General features: G+C 38.6%; 2 protein-coding genes across 3 annotated transcripts in view; both read right to left on the bottom strand.

Moving 5' to 3' along the window:
- Positions 1 to 4,952, bottom strand: part of CDK7 (cyclin dependent kinase 7) — a 33,994-nt gene extending 29,042 nt beyond the window's left edge. For both annotated transcript variants that reach the window (XM_059919333.1, XM_059919334.1), the window contains exons 1-2: positions 4,757 to 4,952; positions 4,338 to 4,397 (exon numbers count right to left, since the gene is read on the bottom strand). In XM_059919333.1, coding sequence (XP_059775316.1) covers positions 4,338 to 4,397; positions 4,757 to 4,822 — 126 coding nt within the window. In that variant the 5' untranslated portion in view covers positions 4,823 to 4,952. The remainder of the gene's footprint in view (positions 1 to 4,337; positions 4,398 to 4,756) is intronic.
- A 3,263-nt stretch (positions 4,953 to 8,215) lies between these two features.
- Positions 8,216 to 20,879, bottom strand: KGD4 (alpha-ketoglutarate dehydrogenase subunit 4). The gene is made up of 4 exons (XM_059919332.1): positions 20,745 to 20,879; positions 11,257 to 11,320; positions 10,087 to 10,274; positions 8,216 to 9,212 (listed from the first exon to the last, which is right to left on the bottom strand). The coding sequence occupies exons 1-4, from the start codon at positions 20,784 to 20,786 to the stop codon at positions 9,195 to 9,197; spliced, it is 312 nt and encodes a 103-aa protein (XP_059775315.1). The 5' UTR covers positions 20,787 to 20,879; the 3' UTR covers positions 8,216 to 9,194.
- Positions 20,880 to 21,745: the final 866 nt, after the last annotated feature.

The following is a 21,745-nucleotide window of genomic DNA, read 5'->3' as shown; positions in this document are numbered from 1 at the left end:
GAAGTCATCTACTTCATCACCCAGATTCAATAATTACCAATATTTTGCCATACTTAATTCATTCATCCTCCCCTTTTTGTTGGCTACAATATACACTTTTTCAAGTCCCAGACTTCATGTTATTTCATCCCTATACTCTTTAAGTAGGCACCTCTAAAACGTGGACATTTTCTTACATAACTATAATGCCATTCTCATACCTAACAAAATTAATAATAATGCCAAAGTAGCATATAATAACTAGTTCATATTCAAATTCTCCTGATCTGTTTCAAATTCCTCAACTGACCCATACAGTAAGCCAAGATAATTTTGAAGAAAAACAGCTATGTGGGACTTACCAGACTTCAAGACTTTATAAGGCAATAGTAATTATAAACTTATTGTATTGGAGCAGGGATGGGGGAAAAAAAAAGTCAACCAGTAAAAAAGAATAGTGTGCCCAGAGACAGATCCAAGTGGAAACTGGAACTTGGCATTACAACTCACCAGGAAAAGGATATACTATCAATAGTGTTGAGAGAGCTGGGGAAAAAATATTGGATCCCCATACTACACAACAAAGAAAATTTAATTCCAAATGGAATGAAGACCTAAATGTGAAAAGCAATACTTTAAAATTTTTAGACGAAAATATAGTAGAATTCTTTATAACCTGGAGGTAGGGAAGCACACAAAAAAGGGAACCAATAAAGGAAAAAAATGGACAAATTTAGCCAGATTAAAATTTTAAATATCTGTGCCTCAAAACATACCATAAATCAACTAAAAGCCCAGCCAAAGACTGGGAGATGATGATGGAAAAAATTTTTACATACTGAAGTATGGAGAAGTCATTCTGGTTTATACATGATTTAACAAACTTTTTGCTAACTAGAACAGCCTGTTTTGTGGTCTATCAAACACACATTGTACATCTGCTTTTAACCATTGAAAAAAAAAAAGGGTGCATTTTCCCGAAGTAAAGAATGTCCATTTTGAAGATAGGGATAAATGCCTCCCCTCTAGGGACTTCAGTAGTAGTACTCCTTTGATGATAAGGCTCCCTTCCCAGGAGCCAAGGCCATACTGACTCACTGCGTACTCGGTGATCTGTCTTCAGCTGATCTTTTTTTTTGAAACTTTGAAGGAATGTACCCTGTCATGCTTGATGTTTTCTGTGTTTTCTGTTCTGACAAGATATAAACTATGCTGAAAACCATACTTCTTCAGAACAGTTCCTCAGAGCTATCTGACAGACTGTCTTCTGGGCTATAATCCTCAGTTTGGTCTGAATAATACTCTTCTATTCTTATTATAGATCGGTTATTGATTGTTTACAGCAACGAGGGTATCTTCAGTGCGTATTTCTGATAAAGGATCGGTATCCAGAATATATAAGAAATTCCCCACCAAATCAACAGGAAAGAAAAAAATGTAGGCAACCTAACAGAAAAAGTCTAAAAAGCCAATAAAAGGCTTTTTATTGGAAAGGCTTTTTATAGGAAAAGATGATCAACCTCGCTGGTAATCAGAGAAATATTAATTGAAAAAACCACCATATACCATTTTTGATCCATCTAATTGACAACTGTTGTAAAGTCTGACAACACAAAGATGGTGAGAATGTGGTGGGAGGTTAAACTTATCCCACTATTTTGGAGAGCAATTTGACAATATCTGGCGACGCTGCTGTGTATTCTCTATGCAGCAACAATTCATAATCGCTTTCAACTAAAGATACATTCTCTAGAGAAACTCATATGTAAGAGTGTCTGTAGAAGGACTGTATAAAAGTAAAACATTAAAAAAACCCAGCTTAAATGTTTATCAACAAGAGTTTGGATAGACCAATTTTAGTGTAGCCACATAACAAAATCTAATCATTGATGAGCATGAATAAACCAGATCTACATGTATCCATCTGGAAGATTTCAGAAATAATACTGATTCAGAAAAACAAGTTGCAGAAGAATATCGCGTGCACGCGTGCCTGTGTGTGTGTGTAGGGAGAGAAAGAGTTTAGAAGTATGCAATATTATATATATTGTTGAGATACATAAAACAAATACTGAAAAATGAGAAAGGCTCCAAAAGACTACCATAGGGGACTGGTTAAATAAATTGGGAAACATAAATTCAATACAATTGTTTAAAAAGGATAAGGTAGAGTAATGATGTCTTAAAAGTCCAAAATACAATAGGCAAAAGAATACAGAATACATAGCTTATTATTCTTTTTTTTTTGTAAAATTAAACATGTCAGTAAATGAGTGGGAGTAGAAATTGAGTGTTGGGAGAGGAAGGTGCACAAGCACCAAATCTCCAATGTTTACAGTATGAAGTATAGAAAATGCCTAAAACTAGGGGAAGAGACCACTCAAGAAATAATGATAAGCATGCTATCTAAAGAAATGTATGTAAATAGCAGAGAAAACAGTTTTGGAGTTGAAAGTGATTGCTCCAAGGAGTGAAAACCAGGGGTAGAGGAGACAGGCATGCTTGGCCTAGTAATTGACTTTTTTAAAAAAAAAGTTTTGAGAAATAACTGGTTTGGTAGAAGGAGAAATATTTCTGCTTCTTTTTTTTTTTTGAGGTACAGTTGATATACACTATTATATAAGTTTCAGGTGTACAACATAGTGATTCACAATTTTTAAAGGTTATATATTCATTTATATAAAGGTTATATTGCATAAAACCACAAAGATGTACTATTTGAAATAAAAATTAAATGTAAAAGAATATTCCATTATGAGTCACTTTCAAGGGGTACAAGTCTATCACTGAGAAATAGGATGAATTCTAAATCCTAGTTTATGATAAAAGTAAGCAAACAAGAAAACCCACTAGGATTTTCAGAAAACCACAGAATTCAATGAGATTATACCAATTTGAAGAGACCATATCAGTCAGTCAATACATTTTTAATGAGTGTCTGCAAATGTACTAGACACAGTCCTAAATATAATTCAAGTGGTAGTAAATATAAAATAAACTCATAGGTAAAAGATTTTAGATTTTGATAAACACTATGAAATAATAATAGAGAAATATGCAAAGAACACCAGGTACGAAGGGAGGCACACCTGTTTTAGCTAGAATGACCAGCAAAGGCATGTATGTACAGGAGATATTTGACTGAGATCTAAATGATAAGGAATCAGTCATGATTCCTGATTACATGATTACTCAAGTTTTCGAGTAAAAATATACTAACCAGAAGGCAGAGCAAATGCAATGATACTGGGACTGGGATGAATTTAATATGTGTTCAAGGGACAGAAAGGTCAGTGTGGCTAGAATAACGTGAACCAGGGGTAGAATCAGAAAAATAACTTTAGAAAGAATTAACAAAGTTAAGGGTTTCACAAGGGAGTAGCTATGGCATTGGTTTATAGAACATAAACTGGAAAAGGAGATGAGACACGTCAGAAAAAGTAAAAAAGATAACAATGGCAGGAATAATTGTGGAAAGGAAGAGTGGGAAGCAGGTGTTAAGAGTATGAGAGGGATATGCTTCAAAGGAATTAGGGATTTTCAAGGAGAAAGATTCAAAGCAGCAACAGGAATAATAAGGAAGGTGGTCACCTAAGCCACCAACAGGCCTGAGGTGTGAAGAAACCAAGCTTCTCTTGAGAAGGTTACTGATTTCCGTAGTATGGGAAAAGGCAATCAACCTGGGAGCAGGACACCTGGATCTAAATCCCGGCTCTAGCAATTACTATCTGTGCCATCTTGATGAGTCACCTAATCTCTCTCAGCTTCAGCCACCTCAAGTGTAAAATAGAGATACTTTACCTACTTCATGGGCTCTTACGAGGATTAAACGAAAAAACGAGGGTGAAAATGCTTGGTATATAGAAAGTTAGCTAAATACGACCGAAGTTTCTTGAATGAATGCGAGTAAAAAAGCTACTGACACCATTAAAAAAAAAACCCGCGCCACAGCGATGTCATTAATGCTGGCAAAAGCCTTTCATGGTAAACCTGTACTCAGGAAATACCGATATACAAAGTGGATGCAGGTGAGGCAGAAATAGGGACCTGGAAAGGTCAGGTGTTCTGAGGACCCAACAGACGAGCAGTATTTGTCCCCTTTGCCAATGTCTGAGTTTACAGAACAATCATAACACACAGCTTCCTCTTCATTTCAATTTCAATGAATGCAACGAAACACAAGTTCAACACGAGTTCCACCCTGGAACACAAGACACTAAGAAATTCTAGTTTCTTTGAAAATGACCTAAGTAACTCCTCACTAGCAGAGCACGGTCAAGAGAAGTAAAACGGCCAGGCGCCAGCTCCCATATACACAATCTTCAAGGAGACTCAAGGAAAAACAAACTGCAACTCACTTTCTTAATGGCGACAATTCGGTTGGTGTTCTTGTCTCTGGCCTTGTAAACCGTGGCAAACTAGAGAGAAGAAGAGGAATAAAGTTAAGTTGGTGAGAGTTTTTTTGGTTTGTGTTTGCCTTTTTACTTTTTTAGATTTGGGGACGCAAGGAACCCAGGGTTCTTGGGAAAAAACTCGCGGCGGCTTGAAACGTGGTGGGGCCGTCCACGTTCCGTTCCAGTCTATTCTTCGGAGGAGGCCGCTCAAGGTCTCATGTCCAGGGTGGACAGAGGGGCCGCAGGAGGGGTCTGGGCAGCCTCCCGCAAGCAGAACGAGTAGCGTGGCCCGTCCCCTGGCTTCCACAAGAAAACCCGCGACGGTGTGAGGCGGCCCGGCGTTCCCCGCTCAGGGCCCTCCGAGCCCCGCCCGAGAATCTCACCTGTCCCTCCCCGAGGAAGTCCAGTTTTTCATAACGCTTTGCTCGCGACTTCACGTCCACAGCCATCTGTCGCGCTGAGCTCGACTCCAACTGAAAGGTGGGGGAACTCCCAAGACAGCAAGAATTTAAAGCACCTTAAAGCCTCCCACAGCCACTTCCGCCCACTGAGCACCGATGCTTCATTAGCTCCGCCCCACTTCCGGGGTGGGCGGGGATGCTGTTAAGTAGGTCCGGCCAGAGCCCGCCCTAAGGGAGCAGCAAGAGGCAGGGCTGGAGGGCTCTTCTGCGCAGCACCCCGCCCTACCACGTGACCGCAGATTGTACCGGAAGCGGGGTGCTCTCGGTGGTGGCTGTGTCACCCTGTTACCGTTTTAACTTAGATACTTTTTTCACTACCGAAGACGGATCAGCGCTCTGATACGATGCTCTGTGTTCACGATTTAATAGGTGTGTATGAGTGCGGAAGGCTCGGTCTTGTCTGTGATCTCGCTCTCTAGTTTTTGCTCAAGGATGTCCTGTCACCATGGTTACTGTGGACGCCTAAGCCGACAATTTCAGGTTACTTAAGCGAGTGCCCAGTTCTTAAGGGCTGATCAAGAGGCATTCTGAGTCCTTGAAGAAGCACGTCTAGGCAAACAAGTTCCAAGTCAACTGAACAATTTTGTGCTGTGGAACAGACTTCTGGCCATCAGTTTTCTACCCTGTAAGGTGGAACTAGTAGACTACGTCATAGGTGGTTGCGAGAATTAAATGAAACTTGCACAAAGTTTAGATATAGTGCTCAATGGTTAACTGTGATCAGTACCCAACTTTGATTCTCATAAGTTTTCATACAAATCAACAAACAATTAATTCATTTATTCAACGAATATATATTGAATGCTTACTATATGCCAGGCTCTGTTGCAGACTCTGAGAAATCAGCAGGGGAAAAACAAATATCAGTGCCTTCCAATGGGAGGAGATAATTAAAATATGCTATAATACATAGTGATAAGTGCTACAGAGATAATAAAGCTGGGAAAGGGGATAGATAGTAGGGTTTGTGATTTTAAATAGGGTGGTACCAGAAAGACATTACTGAAAAGCCACTGCAGAGTTTTGAGCAGACAAGTGATATCAGACTTAATGTTTTAAAACTCGCCCTTTGACTGTTGTGAGAGATTACACTGTAAACTTAGAGGGGCAAGGAAAACCAAGAAGGCCAGTTAAAGAATTAGTGCAGGAATCCAGATGGTTGTATTGAGGGTACCAGTTTGGCTTCTAGCCAATACGATTTGCTGACAGACTGGACATGGGTTGTGGGGGAAGAAAAGGATAATTCTAAGGTTTTGAGCTGGAGCATTTGATGTTTCTAAGAGTTGAGAATCCTGATTTTCAGAGTTAGGTTGAAGAAGGCAGCAGAATACAAAAACTCATAACTTACTCAAGGTAATACAGTGTAAAGGCTGAGTCCTTACTCTGGATCTAGGCTACCTGCATATGAATACTGGCCCCACCACTATTCATTTACTAGGTTTATGATTTGGGCAAATTATTTAACATTTCTGTTGCTAGTTTCTTCTGTAATAGGACCTACTCACTGGGTTGCTGTAAGGCTTAAATGACTGCACACGTCAGAAACCCTTAGGATACTGACTGTGCAGTTTATATTAGCCATCACATAACTATTACTGGTCACCTTCCAGATCTTTGTCACTACTTGGGTCTTTATTGAGTGTTGATATATTCATTAAGCAAAATTCTCCTATGTTGCAGAAACCATACCATCTCTACCACTTATATCTCTTAATTGTGGCAAGTCATACCTAGTGATATGTGGTGTCACATGGCTTAGGTCATCGTTCCTTCTAAAAGACATCACTGTTAACAGTAATCTAACCTCACTTGTAGTAGAAACAAGCTAAATAGTGAGCTAAATTTGAGGCTTGAGGTTCCCAAGTGTGCCATGGCATATGAATTGATAATCACATTATACCATGCTGCTGACAAGTAAATTCCTATATTGGGACATTTTAAATAGGGTAACAAAGGCAATGTTTAAGTGATATTCTGGGTTCATTAGGGCACTGTATAAATATACCATTCAGCATCTGTATAGCATTTACAATTAAGAAAGCGCTTTCACACACCAGTAGTAGCCAGCTTCCAAGATGGCCCTAATGATTCTTGCCTTCTGGTATTAATGCACTTGTGTAGTTTCCTCACACAATGAAACAGGCTGTTCTGTGTGACTAATAGAGTATTGCAGAAATGAATGTGTATAACTTGAGTTTAGATCATAAAGAGGTATTGCTGCTTCTGCCTGTACACTTGGATCATTTGCTCTGGGGGAAGTCAGCCATCATGTCATGAATTCATTCAGGCAGCCCTGTAGAGAGGCCTAGGTGGAGGGGAACTGAGGCCTCCTGCCAACAGCCAGCATCAACCTGCCAGCTATGTGAGTGAGCTATCTTGGAGATGGATGGTCCAGCCCCAGTGAAACCGTCAGATAACTGCAGCCCCAGGTGGCATTGATTGCAACCTCATGAGAAACACTGAGCAGAACTGCCCAGCCAAGCTGCCCCAGAATTCCTGACCCAGAGAAACCATGAGCTATTAAGTGAGTGTTATTTTCAGCCACTAAATCTGGGGGTGATTTGTTACAGTGTAGTAGACAATACACTAATTTGATCCTGCCTATCACACTGTATAGTACTGGAGAAAAAACTCCAAGTTGGACAAACTGAGCAATTTGCTAACGGTTACAGATACATAAGTGTTTAACTCCTAAATGAAAACACAAGCTATTTACTCGATAAGTCAAGCCCAAATTCTTTCTATGACACCATCCTCCTTGGGAGCTCATCCTATGACAGCAATTCCCACTAACATCCTTTTGCCATACCTCTAGTCATAAATTCTGTAAAGGTAATGTATTTTTTCATTGGAACTTTCATGGCAGCAGCTATAGCAAAGGTGGTCCTCAGACGGTTCCAGTATTGGGGTTTCTAACTGCTGGCCCACGGCATTACTCAAGCCACTCTTCATTTCCTGCACCTACTCTGTTTCTGAGAGCAAAAAAATTGCCTTGGGCTTCCTTTTACTGAAATGAGAAAGCTAAGGAGAAAAAAGAGAATAGTGCTAGTTTTTAAAGAAATTTTTCCAAGTATATTTTTGAAATAATAAAAAAGAAATCATGAGTCATGTATTTCTCATGAGTTACCAGAATAGCTCATTGCTAGCACCAAACTCCTATTTCACATTCGAGTTGGGCAACATTTATACTAGGCCACAATACAGAATTTACACGAAAAGCAGATCAACTCTGAAATAGTAAAAAAGAAAAAAAAGTATAAAGATTAATCCATACTCAACTGGGCAAATACAAAAACGTACTCAACAATTCTACTGTGTCAATTACTCATGAGTTACCCTTACTATTAGGGATGACTTCTTTAACGCATAGTCTAGAAATCATTAAAGGTATAGAAGAGAATTTATTTCACTTTGTGAGGCTTTACTTTCACAATCATACATACCCTTGGCACAGGAGAGCCTATTAAAATTCTGTAAATTGCCTTAATAAGGTGAATAGGTTGATTTTATGAGGCTTTTGGACAATGAAGTTTGAGAAAGTTTATGATTATCAGGATTTGTACACATGATCACAATCAAAACAGTAAAATAAACCAAAGAACAAGACTTTCTTAACACCCCTAAAAACATAATAACTTAAAATTTCTGGTCAAATGTTATTCCTATGCTATATTCATTTTGATCTCTTATTTTCCATTTTATACAGTGACATTTTTTTCTGAACACAGGTTACATAATCTTTTGTGTTAACTCCCTAGTCTTAATACCACAAAGTCATCTGTTTTACCATGGCTGTATTTTTATTATTTAGAGTACGATATGCTTATTGAGCCAGTTATTCTCCAGTCACTTTGTGAATGCAAAAACACTGAGAGAATTAAAAACAAATAATGGAGTCATTATTTCACTGATCCTTATCCAATTCCAGGAAAATTAATTCCAGAAAGCTGCAATTCTACCGGATATATTCTTTCCACATTTAAACAGAAACTGAAAGAGAAGTGAAATTATGGTAAACCTATGATTGTTCACTAGACATTGTGTACTTTTAATAGTTCAACACTGTAATGCTTGATAATTTGAGTAAATTAATAGGCTAACATTTAAAAATGTATACTTTAATAAGTATAAAGTATATAAACAATCAGGTAAGCTTGTGGAGAAGCTGACCAAGATACATAAATTAGGAGATACAAGTGTCCATCTAAATTTTCTATACTTCTTCTTTTTTTTTTTTTTTTTTACAGAAATTTTATTAAAGTTATTTAATGTACAATTTCTCATTTGTCATTCTGGAAGTCCTTCATTGTAAAGACTCTTCTTTGTCTGATTAAACAAACAGCAGCCACATTGTCAGGGATTATTCTGGACCTCCACGCTGAAAAGGAAGAAATAAAGCAATAAGATTAGGTGTTTCATTTACAAAGAAATGTTTTCATGGCCACTATACAAATTTGAAACATTTTAAGCCAATGATCTTTAGGTTTTAAAAACAATTTCAGATTTTTCATAGCTTTTGGGCACTCCTATCAATGTTATAAAGAATTTCAGATCTGAAGGGGACTCAAGGTTGACGTAGATCAATGGTCCTCAAATTTCTTGGTCCTTTACACTCTAAAAAATCAATGAGGGGGCTTCCCTGGAGGCACAGTGGTTAAGAATCTGCCTGCCGATGCAGGGGACACAGGTCCGAGCCCTGGTCCGGGAAGATCACACATGCTGCAAAGCAACTAAGCCCACGCGCCACGACTGCTCAGCCTGTGCTCTAGAGCCCGCAAGCCACAACTACGGAGTCCATGCGCCACAACTACTGAAGCCTGCACGCCTAGAGCCCGTGCTCCGCAACAAGAGAAGCCACCGCAATGAGAAGCCCACGCACCGCAACAAAGAGTAGCCCCCGCTCGCCGCAACTAGAGAAAGCCTGTGCACAGCAACGAAGACCCAACGCAGCCAAAAATAAATTAATTTTAAAAAAATTAATGAGGACCCTAAAGCGCTTTTTTCCATGGGGTGTATGTATTTTGCTATTTACCATACTATACTTCTACACATATATTCCTTCATGCACATTTACTGAGGGCTCGAACATCGTTTATTTCTCATAGTCCAGGCCTACATGACCATCCCTGTCTTAGCTATGGACACACCTTGACAAGACAATGGGAAGAACATGGAAATCAGCAATATGAAACTCCAAAGCCAATAACGTTAAGGTGTTTTCCACAGTATTGGGATAAAGAGCAACAACGTACTTGGATAAATTCAATTTCTTCTTGAGATACAGGTTTCCTTCTGTACTTCTGAGGTAAAGTTTTTATTATCTCTGCAGTGTCTGGTGGGCCCTGATGCATCAGCCAGTCTGGCGATTTACTTCCCTTAGAATGCTGTGAAATTGAAGAAGAGTGAGATGGTAGTCCTGCTGATCTCAGAATTTCTGACACTGAAATTAGAAAAAAAAAAAATAGAGGCATTGTTCAGTGTCTTAAAATACTATTTTGAATTATCTATCATTAAATAATCAAGTTATTCTTAAAATGATAAGTATTACAATCCAAGAGCTAAGCATTATAGAGTAACTTAGTTGGGTAGCTATATATAGTTTCATAATATAGTTTCATAAAGTTCTTTTTAAAGCAAATGAGGTAGTTTTAAGTGAATGAATTACTAAATTGAAGAATAAGTTCATAAAATAATGAAATTTCTAGGTAGTGGAGTTCAACCCGTATGGATAACTTACATTACTTAAATTTTGTCATATGGCAGAGATTACAGGTAATACCATACAATGGAGAATAAGAAAGTTGGTAAATGCAGATGAGATTTGTTTTCTCCATACTTGTTTGTCACCTATATCTTAATTTTTCAAGAGTTACAATAAGTTAAAAATATCCATACAAAATTTGTTAAAATTCTCCCTGAATTAAAGGTCAAGTATCTTATAATTAAAGACAGTGACAGAGCAGTAAGAGAAAAACAGAACTTGTTCAGAATCTTCAGTTACTTTAATAGGCAATGATTGCTAAGTTCTAAGGCAATCCAAGAAATATTTACTGCCTGAATGAACAGATAAATCAGTGAATGAAAGAAAAGAAGGTTAGCTGGGAGAGAAATATAGGAATGGTGGTTATTCATCATAATCTCTGCAAATATAAGCATGGGAGATTCTTCTGAAGGACAGAAGGTGGAACAAAAATTCCCATATATAAACACAGTATCATTAAAAATTCAGAAATATCTACTGTCAAGTTACTACTTTTTTACAAGGAGGTAATAGAAAGTTAGTTAATGCAACCTAACGTACCATTGTGATCTACGCTACCTTGTCTACCTGATTCTAAAATAAGAAATATTGTGTATAATAGAATATTCATGTATAAATCTGCATGTACATATTTTTTTAGTATAAATAAACTACAGCTTACCATTGGGTTTAGGATTGTCTCTTCTGTCAGGGAACCTTATTAATGGAGTATGTGGCTTGACTACCTAAAGGAAAAATAAAATGCACGAAAAAGAAATGAAGCACTAAAATAACCTCATTTACTACATAAGAAATAATCTAATGAACCCTACAAGCAGATGCCTTTGTTAAATAACTGAGTACCTGACAGCAACTTTAAATTTTACTATTTTAAATTTTACTCTTTCCCAACAAGGATAGCTAGTCTATGAACTATTATCTTATCTGATATTCATAAGAACTTTGTACTTTATACATCACAAGATATTTTACTGTACTGCCTACTGACCTCAAAACAACCCTATAAGGTGACAAGGATTTTATGTTGCATGACTTCTAAATCACCCTGCTGATTGGTAAGAATTGGAAGTTTCCTGACTTGTACTGAGTGTTGTTTCTCTACTATGTTAATACCTAGTGGTTTAGAATAGGATAAAAAGCATATTGAAAATTAGGTAATCAAAAAAATACTTTTTCTGACTACAAAAGTAACACATGTTCTGTGTAAAAAATCTGGAAAAAACACAGAAAAGCACAAAGAAGAAAACACCAACTATAAGCCAAAACCCACATAAAACAGATTTAAACATTTGATAGCCCTTGACTTCAGCCTTTTTCCTATACCCATAGAAATACATGTATTTAGAACACTGTTTTTAATAAGATATTTGAAGAGTATTAATGTTTTATCCCTAAAATTCCAGTTAATGCTACAGAGGAGCTTAAGCAGAACTTTCAGTATGAAATCTGAATATATATAAAATGCTGAGACTCTAATAAACAGAGCACTATTTTTTACTAACGTAATCTATAAGTTGCTGTGTTACTAGTGAGACAGGTGTGTGTTTATCTGCAATATATTTGTATATATGTACTACACATTACACATTTTATATGAGTACAGAAGCAAATAGGCTTGTAGGGATGGGTCTGAAAACTAACCACCATAATTCTGCTGCTGTGAGAAAATGCTGGAAGATAGTTGTCTCCCTAAGCATAAAAGCATGTTCACATCTTTCGTGTTAAAAAACAAATCTTCTCACTCCATCTAGTACCTGTTTCTTTTCATAGCCAGGCTTCTTGTTCTTTCCTTCCTATAGTCCTAAGCTTTTCAGGATAAACTTCAAACTCGCATTTGGCACACACAGGCCCATCATGATCAGGCCTCTCCCTACCTCTCTAGCCTCATTCCCCACCACTGTACCTTTCACTCCAAGTATTCTGAAGTACTTTTCATTTCCCTAACTCCTCATACCATTTCCATCCCCATTCAATCTACAGCTTGTGTGCTCTGCCACGAAATCTCTCCCAGGTCCCAACCCGCTTCCATGCCTCCACTTTCATCTGACTGCTTATCTTTGAAAACAGCTCAGCTGTCACTCCTCTCTAAGAAGATTCCCGATTCCTAAATCTGATTTAAAAACTCCTCCTGTGTTTCCACAGCAACCTGAACATCTTAAGAATATTGTGTAGAGGACAGTAAATGAGCCAATGATTACAGGAGAGCAAAGCTCCTGGAAAGGCAGAGATGGAAAATTAAGTACTTCTGCAGCAGTAGCCAGTACGTAGTAAATGCTCAGCAAACATTTGACAAATGAGTGAATAGACCATTTGTAAGTAAGGGCTAACTGTATAGGTATGTAAGTATGTATATACACACTTAAACAAATGTACATACACCAGAGAGAAAGAAGCCATTTCAACATTGCTTTTGTACACTTAAAAATATGGTAATATGCCCATACAGATTAAATTCCCACAGTTTGGTATCCCCCCTTTTTAAGAGAAAATTTTAAAAATACATAAAAGTAGACAGAGTAGTAAAATAAACCCTGATAAACACATCACACAATTTCAGCAGTAATCAATCTTATTTCATCAACCCTTCCCCCATTAAACAAATCCCAGTCATCTCATCTGTTAATACCATCTACATGTATCACTAACAGAAAAGGATTTTGGTTAAACCATAATCCCAATACTTTTCCCACACTTAACAAAAATAATTCTTTAATATCATCTATTATTTAGCTATGCTCAAATTTTCCTATCTCAAAATTGTCTTTTTAAAACTCTAAATGGGGCTTCCCTGGTGGCGCAGTGGTTGGGAGTCTGCCTGCCAGTGCAGGGGACACGGGTTCGAGCCCTGGTCTGGGAAGATCCCACATGCTGCGGAGCGACTGGGCCCGTGAGCCACAACTGCTGAGCCTGCGCGTCTGGAGCCTGTGCTCCGCAACAAGAGAGGCCGCGATAATGAGAGGCCCGCGCACCGTGATGAACAGTGGCCCCCACTTGCCGCAACTAGAGAAAGCCCTCGCACAGAAACGAAGACCCAACACAGCCATAAATAAATAAATAAATAAATAAATAAATAAAATTAAAAAAAAAAAAAACTCTAAATGTAAATACAAAGAGAAACAAGTCTGTCAATTAGTTGAGCAGCTTATAACTAAGGGAAAAAAAGCTAATCCAAATAACTTTCATAGTGCTTGGACTATATACCTTCAGTCTAAAGACAAAAAGAAATACAAAGAAATCTTTAACTTTTTACTTAGTAGGTTGGTTGTATAGATATAGCTATACGTTTTGTATATATTGTAGGACTAAGCAAATGAGTATATACATATATTGATGGTTGGGGAAGGCAGGGATTTCCCTGTGAGAGAAAGAAAATACAAATATGGGATGAGGGAAGGCAAGGAAGAATACTGTAGTGTTAAGACTGGAATCTGAGGGAATCACTAGGAAGTCATGATAAATGCCATGAGTTTATTCAACCAGCCCCCTGTTAATTTGGGTTGTTAATTTGAGTCGTTTCCAATCTTCTTCCAGTTCTCATATACCACTGGGCACCCCCCCCACTCACCCCACCCCCCCAGCCTTCCTCACTATGGACATCTCCCACCAGAGTATTCTATTTGTTACAAATGATGAAACTATATTAACATGTCATTATCACCCGAAGTTTTACATTAGAGTTCATTCTTGGTGTTGTACATTCTAAGGGTTTTGACAAATGTACAATGACATATTCACTATTATAGCATCTTCTGTGTTCTGCCTACTCATCCCTTCATTCCCCAATCTCTGGCAACCACTGATCTGTTTACCGTCTCCATAGTTTTGCCTTTTCCAGAACATCATGCAGATGGAATCATACAGCATGTAGCCTTTTCAGATTGGCTTCTTTCATTTAGTAAGACGCATGTATGTTTCTTCCATGTTTTTTCCTGGCTTGGTAGTTTATTTCTTTTTGAAATAACATTACAAATTACATTTGTATAATATACAAATATATAATTATATAATAATATAATATTACAATAATATAATATTGTATTGAATAATATTACATTGTTTGGATGTACCAGTTTATTTATCCATTCACCTACTGAAAGACATCTTGGTTGTTTCTAAGTTTTGGCAATTATAAATGAAGCTGCTATAAACATCCATGTGCAGGTTTTTGTTTGGATGTAAGTTTTCAATTCATTTGGGTAAAAGTGTGACTGTTCAACCATATGGTAAAAGCATGTTTAGTTGTGTAAGAAACTGCCAAACTGCCTTCCGAAGTGGCTGTAGCACTTTGCATTCTCAACAGCAGTGAATGAGAGTTCCCATTGCTCCACTTCCTTGTCAGCACTTGGTGGTGTCAGTATTCTGGGTTTCAGCCATTCTAATAGGTATATAGAGGTGTCTTACTGTTGTTTTAATTTGAAATTAATTCCCTAATGACTATGATGTTGAACATCTTTTCATATGATTGTCATCTGTATATCTTCTTTGATGAGGTGTTTGTTCAGCTCTTTTGCCCATTTCTTAGTCAGGCTGTTTTTATCATTGACTTTTTTTTTTTTTATAAATTTATTTATTATTTTTGGTTGCGTTGGGCCCTTGTTGCTGTGAGCGGGCTTCCTCTAGTTGCAGGTGAGCGTGGGCTCCTCATTGCGGTGGCTTCTCTTGTTGCGGAGCACATGCTCTAGGGAGTATGAGCTTCAGTAGTTGTGGTTTGTGGGCTCTAGAGCGCAGGCTCAGTAGCTGTGGTGCACGGGCTTAGCTCCTCCATGGCATATGGGATCTTCCCAGACCAGGGCTCGAACCCGTGTCCCCTGCATTGGCAGGCAGATTCTTAACCACTGTGCCACCAGGCAACTTTTAAGAGTTCTTTATATATCTTGAATAACATCCTTTATTAGATATTCTTTTTGCAAATATTTTCTCCCAATCTGTGGCTTGTCTTCTCATTCTCTTCAGTGTCTTTTGCAGACCAAAAGTTTTTAATTTTAATGACATCCAGTTTATCAATTATTTCTTTCATGGATTGTGCATTTGGTGTTGTATTTAAGAAGTCACTGCCAAACCCAAGATCATCTAAGTTTTCTTCTCTGTTATCTTCTAGAAGTTTTATAGTTTTCCACTTTACATATAGGCCTATGATCCATTCTGAGTTAATTTTTGTGAAGGGTATAAGGTCTGTGTCTAGATTCATGTTTTGCAAGTGGACGTCTAGTTGTTCCAGCACCATTTATTGAAAAGACTATCTTTTCTCTATTGTATTGCCTTTGCTTCTTTGTCAAAGATCAGTTGACTATCCTGTTATTTCTACCTTTCTAAGTCTCTTAGTTTTAGCTGTGCCTCATATATAGCATAGCATTGAATATTCATTTGTTGGCTAATCTGAGAATACTTTTAAAAGGGCAGTTAGACCATTTAAATTTATAGATATAACTCACAAGTTTGGTGTATTTTCTGTCATATCATTATATGATTATTTAAATATAAAGTCTTTTGTCATATGATCTTTTTCTCTGCTTTCATTTGTGGGGTTTGTTGTTTTGTTTTTTGGTATTTGGAAAGATTTGTACTTTTGTATAATGTTTATGTTATGTTGCTACCTTTAGATAATACTCTTAGTTGCCCATTTCTGAGATAATATCTGTTGGTTCACTATTATGAGAAAGAATGAAAGGAGTTGATGGTAATCTCTTCTCTGCCTTCCCTCCCCATCTTTTACTACCATTTAATAACCAGAGGCAATTAGCAAGTTTATTCTACTTTCTGTATACTCTTCCCCTTATTCCCTCCATTTTAAAAGTTTTATTAGATCTATACTGTCAAAAAAAATAATATTACCAACAAGTCTTTCTCCCTTATCTGCATCATTTAGTCTTAGTTCTATAGTTAAATACATTCAGTGCTTATACCCAGTTCCTATATTAAAACAGCCACAAGTACAAATAAGTATTTCTTAGTTGTCTGAAGCTCATTCTCTGTGAGAGCTGTAAGAAGAGCTTCAGGGAACAATATTCCCTGAGTTATTAAAGGTTTAGAAGAGTTTGTGGCCTTTACACTTGAAGGTCAATGTAGCTAGATAAAGCTTTGGTTCACATTTTCTTTAACTACCTTAAATATGTTATCCACATGTTTTCCTTAATGAAGTATTATTGTTGAAAACTCTGATAACTTCCATTCTCTTTTAAGTGCTTGGTCTTGTCGCTTGGATCACCAAATAATTTTTTCTTTAAAATTTAATGATTTTACTAGAATATACTCATTAATCAAACATACTGGATCAAATCTCTCAACTACAAGGTATAACTTTAAGTCTTCTTTTGTATCAGGAAAGTTTTATTAAATTATAGGTTTTGAGACTTGGTCAACTCTATCTACTTTCACTTTTTCAGAGACTACTTATTATACAAAAGTTGCATCGTCTTGTCTTTATCTACTTCTATGATTTTCTCTGAATCCCTTTCATCTTTTTTCATTATCAGTGATTTCTTTTGGAAACTATTATTCTATTAAGGAATTCACTTCTATGATTCATGAAGCCCAGGCAGAGTTAACAGTGACGAGTTCTGGAGGTAACACTCCACTCTGGACTTTCTGGTTATAACCACCATCTCCTCTCTCTACCTCAACTAAAAACCGAGCCTCATGAGGCCTCAATCCCTGCCCTACTATTCCTGGAAGATGCCAAAGCCAACTATGTAAGAGGCTTTTTTAGAGGAGAAGACAACTCTTGTCTTCCCAGAAGACAAACCCTCTACTTTGCTTTATGAGGCAGATAGCAACCCCAAACCATGGACAGGTTGGGACCTGCGTAGGCCTCATTCATTATCTGTGACTTTTAAAAAAAATCATTTTTCTCCTTTCCTCCACTATTTCCTTTAGCAAAACTTCCAAGTTGCCTATTGACCTTTATATTCTTTCCAGTTTAGCATCTATTCCTGAAAGGTTCTTTTCTTTTACTCTTAACTCTTTTTTTTAAAAATAAATTTATTTATTTTATTTATTTATTTTTGGCTGCTTTGGGTCTTCGTTACTGCTCTTGTGAGCTTTCTCTAGTTGCGGCGAGCGGGGGCTACTCTTCGTTGCAGTGCATGGGCTTCTCACTGTGGTGGCTTCTCTTGTTGCAGAGCACGGGCTCTAGGCACACGGGCTTCAGTAGTTGCAGCACGCAGGTTCGGTAGTTGTGGCGCACTGGCTCTAGAGTGCAGGCTCAGTAGTTGTGGCACATGGGCTCTGTGGCTCTGTGGCATGTGGGATCTTCCCGGACCAGGGATCGAACCCGTGTCCCCTGCATTTGCAGGCGGATTCTCAACCACTGCGCCACCAGGGAAGCCCTACTCTTAATTCTTTACTGAGTTCAGAACTGTACCGTCCCTAAACTCTTAATCTAAAATCTAAACTCAACTACAACCTTTTAACTTACAACTCTCTTCTCTGTTATTTCCCACCATCAGTTCCAGCAAGCCCTTCATTTCCTTTATCGTTCCCTTTTCTCCCAGTCAATTGGTTCCATCCTGACTTTACTTCCTTTCTCATCTAGCCTAGAACCTACAGTCCATTCAAAAATCTCTTACCACTCTCAACTGCCTTGCTGGAGGTTTACTTTCACCTCACCTGTAAAGCTCAAACCCTGAATTAATCCAACCACTTATCTTTTTCCCCTGTGTCTCATGCAGCCAAACAATTTCCTAAATGATTAACTATCTCCTTTCTACTATTGCATCATCCCAAACATATCAAATATATACTGCTTGGCATTTATTTCATTATTATTATTTTTAAATAAATTTATTTATGCATTTATTTTTGGCTGCGTTGGGTCTTCGTTGCTGCACGCGGGCTTTCTCTAGTTGTGTTGAGTGGGGGCTACTCTTCATTGTGGTGCACAGGCTTCTTGTTGCGGTGTCTTCTCTTGTTGTGGAGCACGGGCTCTAGACACACAGGCTTCAGTAGTGGCACGCAGGCTCAGTAGTTGTGGATCACAGGCTGTAGAGAGCAGGCTCAGTAGTTGTGGTGCACGGGCTCAGTTGCTCCGCAGCATGTGGGATCTCCCTGGACCAGGGCTTGAACCTGTGTCCCCTGCACTGGCAGGCGGATTCTTAGCCACTACACCACCAGGGAAGCCCCTGCTTGGCATTTAGCAGGCATTTAATGAACACCTATAAATTACTCTTCTAAAATTACTTTTGAATACCCTGTGGTCCAGCCAAATCCCTCTACTTAATGGTGACACTATGCTTTGTGAATTCCTATCAGTTTGTGCCAGCCTGTTGAAATACTACTCTTTCTTCAAGACACCAATCAACAGCCAAGTTCTAAGCTCTGTGGAGGCACCATGTATTGTCTTGTTGGCACTGCAGTCTCAGCACTGAGTATAGGCCTGGCACAGAAGTACTCAATACATTTTGCTAATGTTAACATGTAATTATTACATGTCAGCACATACTGCTTTGTATTATGAACCTGAATACAAGTCTTTGCAGCTTTGTTAAAAGGAGACAGACCATTTCTTACTGTATACCTCACAGCATCTTTTTTGTTGTTGTTGCATATATCAATAGTAAGTTCTTTATTATTGCTGGGTACTGTTCCATTTTAACAAATCTACCACACCTTATCTTGCTAATGGACATTTGGATAATTTCTGGTTTAGGGGTTATTATTAATAAAACAACTATGAACATTTTTATATAGTTTTTTAAATAGGTATATGCATTCATTTCTCTGGGATATAAACCTATGAGAAAAACTGCTTGGACACAGGGTAGGTATGTTTAACTAGTATTAGAGGCCCACAAAAGTTTTCCAAAGTGACTGTACCATTTTATATTCCCACCAGCATTGTATGAGAGTTTCAGGTGCTTCATGTTCTCATCACCACTTGGTATTGTCAGTTTTTTAAAATAATTTTGGTGGGTGTGGTAGTACTTCCTGGTTTTAATTTGCATTTTCCTGGCAAGTAATGATGTTGAGTATCTTTTCATTGGCTTAGTGCTCATTTGAATATCTTGCTTTGTGCAATATCAAGTTTTTCTTACCCATTTTAAAAATTGGGCTATATATTATGGATATATATAATTATCTGTTATGGATACCAGTCCTTTGTCGGATGTTCTGTCCTCACAGCATCTTTAACGCTGAATAACTACCCGTTGAATGAATAAGTGAGGATCATTCGTTGCAATGGGAGCAAAGACTGGGATCTAGGATTCTCTTTCAGAGCGAAATAACTTTAAGAAAAGGTCTTTTAAGAGATGTGCAAAGGGAAATGCACTTCTCGTGTCAAAGTTAAAAGTTAATTGTACAATAATACACTTTAAGAGTTGAAAAAAAACTCGTGTAAAGCAACCACAAAAGTGGAGATTGTGGCCCATTATATACCAATTTTTTTTTTTTTTTAATACCAATCTTACCTCTCCTATTTAAGCTAGAGATCACAGTTGGAGAAGCAAAAACAAAAGCTGTCAGGAGTTAGTAATTGATGTGTGGATTAACAATAAAGTTCCTCTAGCGCCAATCTAAATTCAGGGGAAAAAAGCTTAGGAAACCAACACTAGACATATATTACAGATAAACTTAAATATGTATTTTTTCCATTCTCCCCCATCCAGCCTGTAACGAGACGCTGGTTGGTGGGGGAGAACCCGCCTCCGCGAGGACGGCGAGGACGCAGCCCGCGGGGCCAGTTCTCTGGCCATTTCCAAGACCTTGAAGGGACGCCAGGTCAGACGCAGGGTTCGCTTCCTTTCACTCAACGCTACCGCCTTCCTTCCGATTGGCTGATCCGCGACAACACAGACAATACTGGTCGCTGATTGGCCAGGATATTGCCAGGACAGCCAAGCCTGCATACTCCTAACAGGCTAACGAGGTCCCGGTGGAGGGCAGTCCAGGGACTTCGGAACAGCTACGTGCCTAGCTGCTGAGATGCACTCCCGCGACCTGGCTCGAACCCTCAGCTGCGGTCCCCGGCTCACTGCCCGACCCAACGAGCTCAAGGTCCAATTCTCACATACACCCCGGGAAGCCGCTACTGGCCCTACGCAGGGCCGTGGTCACCGCGCAGTCTCCACCACCGCCTTTCCTCCCCAGCGCCGGTGCTACAGTCAGCACCATCTCTACTGCCTACGGCGCGGAAAGGCAACCGAGTCTCCTTACCTGAACGACCCTGCTGGCAGACGCCATCTTACTGCCCATCATGACCCCCGAGAGGGGCAGCTTCCGGGACCCTAGCGAGCAGCGGCTATAACAGGAGTCCTGGGCGGCTGGGGGCGGGCTCTACCTGTGACGTCACGGAGGAGGAGCGGGCGCTCGGGAGAGACACTCCTCCACTGCGGAGCTAGCCCCACCCACTTGTGCGTGACACCGCCCCTCCTCTCTTCCTGCCTGGGAACTGACCCAGGTGTTTCCCATTGCTTCGTTTTGCAGACGAAGGTTTGTGGTATTGTATTTATTTTGTTCACCGGCCTATGAGTGATCTGGGACCATTTCTTCTCCAGATAGCCAGTTTCCAGTTTCAGTGTAGTCCAAAATTTAATCTGAAACCAAATAAGTAATGTAAATTCTTGAGTCTTCCTAAAACGAACAATCTTGTTAAAGTTTAGGAGTAAGAAGCAAACTCAGAAAGAGTGGTCAGTTCCGGGTCCATACAAGGCCACCTAATACTCCGTTGCTTTTTTTTTTTTTTATTGAAGTGTTGTTGTTTTACAATGTTGTATTAATTCCCGTTGCTTATTAACATTTCTCGATTTGGTATTCTGATTCCTTTCTCTACCATTAGTCCTGATATTAAACTGCTGCCTACTTCGAGTTTGAGAAAACTCAGAAGTTCAAGTTTTTCTTTTTGAAACATGAGCCATCCATATCATTCCCCCACGTTATATTAAATTCTATGGTAAATATTAATGTTTACAATGTTAAAAAATTTTAATACACAATATGTTGCAGCCATTTAACTTTGTAGGTAATGTAGCCTTACACTATTGTAAATATTTAGAGTGACAAATTTGTTTTGATAATCTAGGTCAATGGTTTCTAAATCTAGGAGGGTTATTGAGCCTAAATATGGGCCCTTCTGATTCAGTATGTGTGTGGAGGACACCAGGAATCTTTTTTTTTTTTTAAAGCTTTCAAAGCTTGTTTTAGCAGCACATATTCTA

The sequence above is a fragment of the Balaenoptera ricei genome, chromosome 3, assembly GCF_028023285.1.
Source record: "Balaenoptera ricei isolate mBalRic1 chromosome 3, mBalRic1.hap2, whole genome shotgun sequence".
Lineage (NCBI taxonomy): Eukaryota > Metazoa > Chordata > Mammalia > Artiodactyla > Balaenopteridae > Balaenoptera > Balaenoptera ricei.
Note: the sequence above shows the minus strand (reverse complement) of the source record. Positions and strands in the feature narration are given on the sequence as shown.

Coding starts and splice junctions, on each gene's coding strand:
- KGD4 (XM_059919332.1), bottom strand. CDS start 20,786: ATGATGGGCAGTAAGATGGCGTCTGCCAGCAGGGTCGTTCAG. Junction 11,321..20,744: donor CTGCCAGCAGGGTCGTTCAG/GTAAGGAGACTC, acceptor TTTTTCCTTTAG/GTAGTCAAGCCACATACTCC. Junction 10,275..11,256: donor AGACAATCCTAAACCCAATG/GTAAGCTGTAGT, acceptor TTCTAATTTCAG/TGTCAGAAATTCTGAGATCA.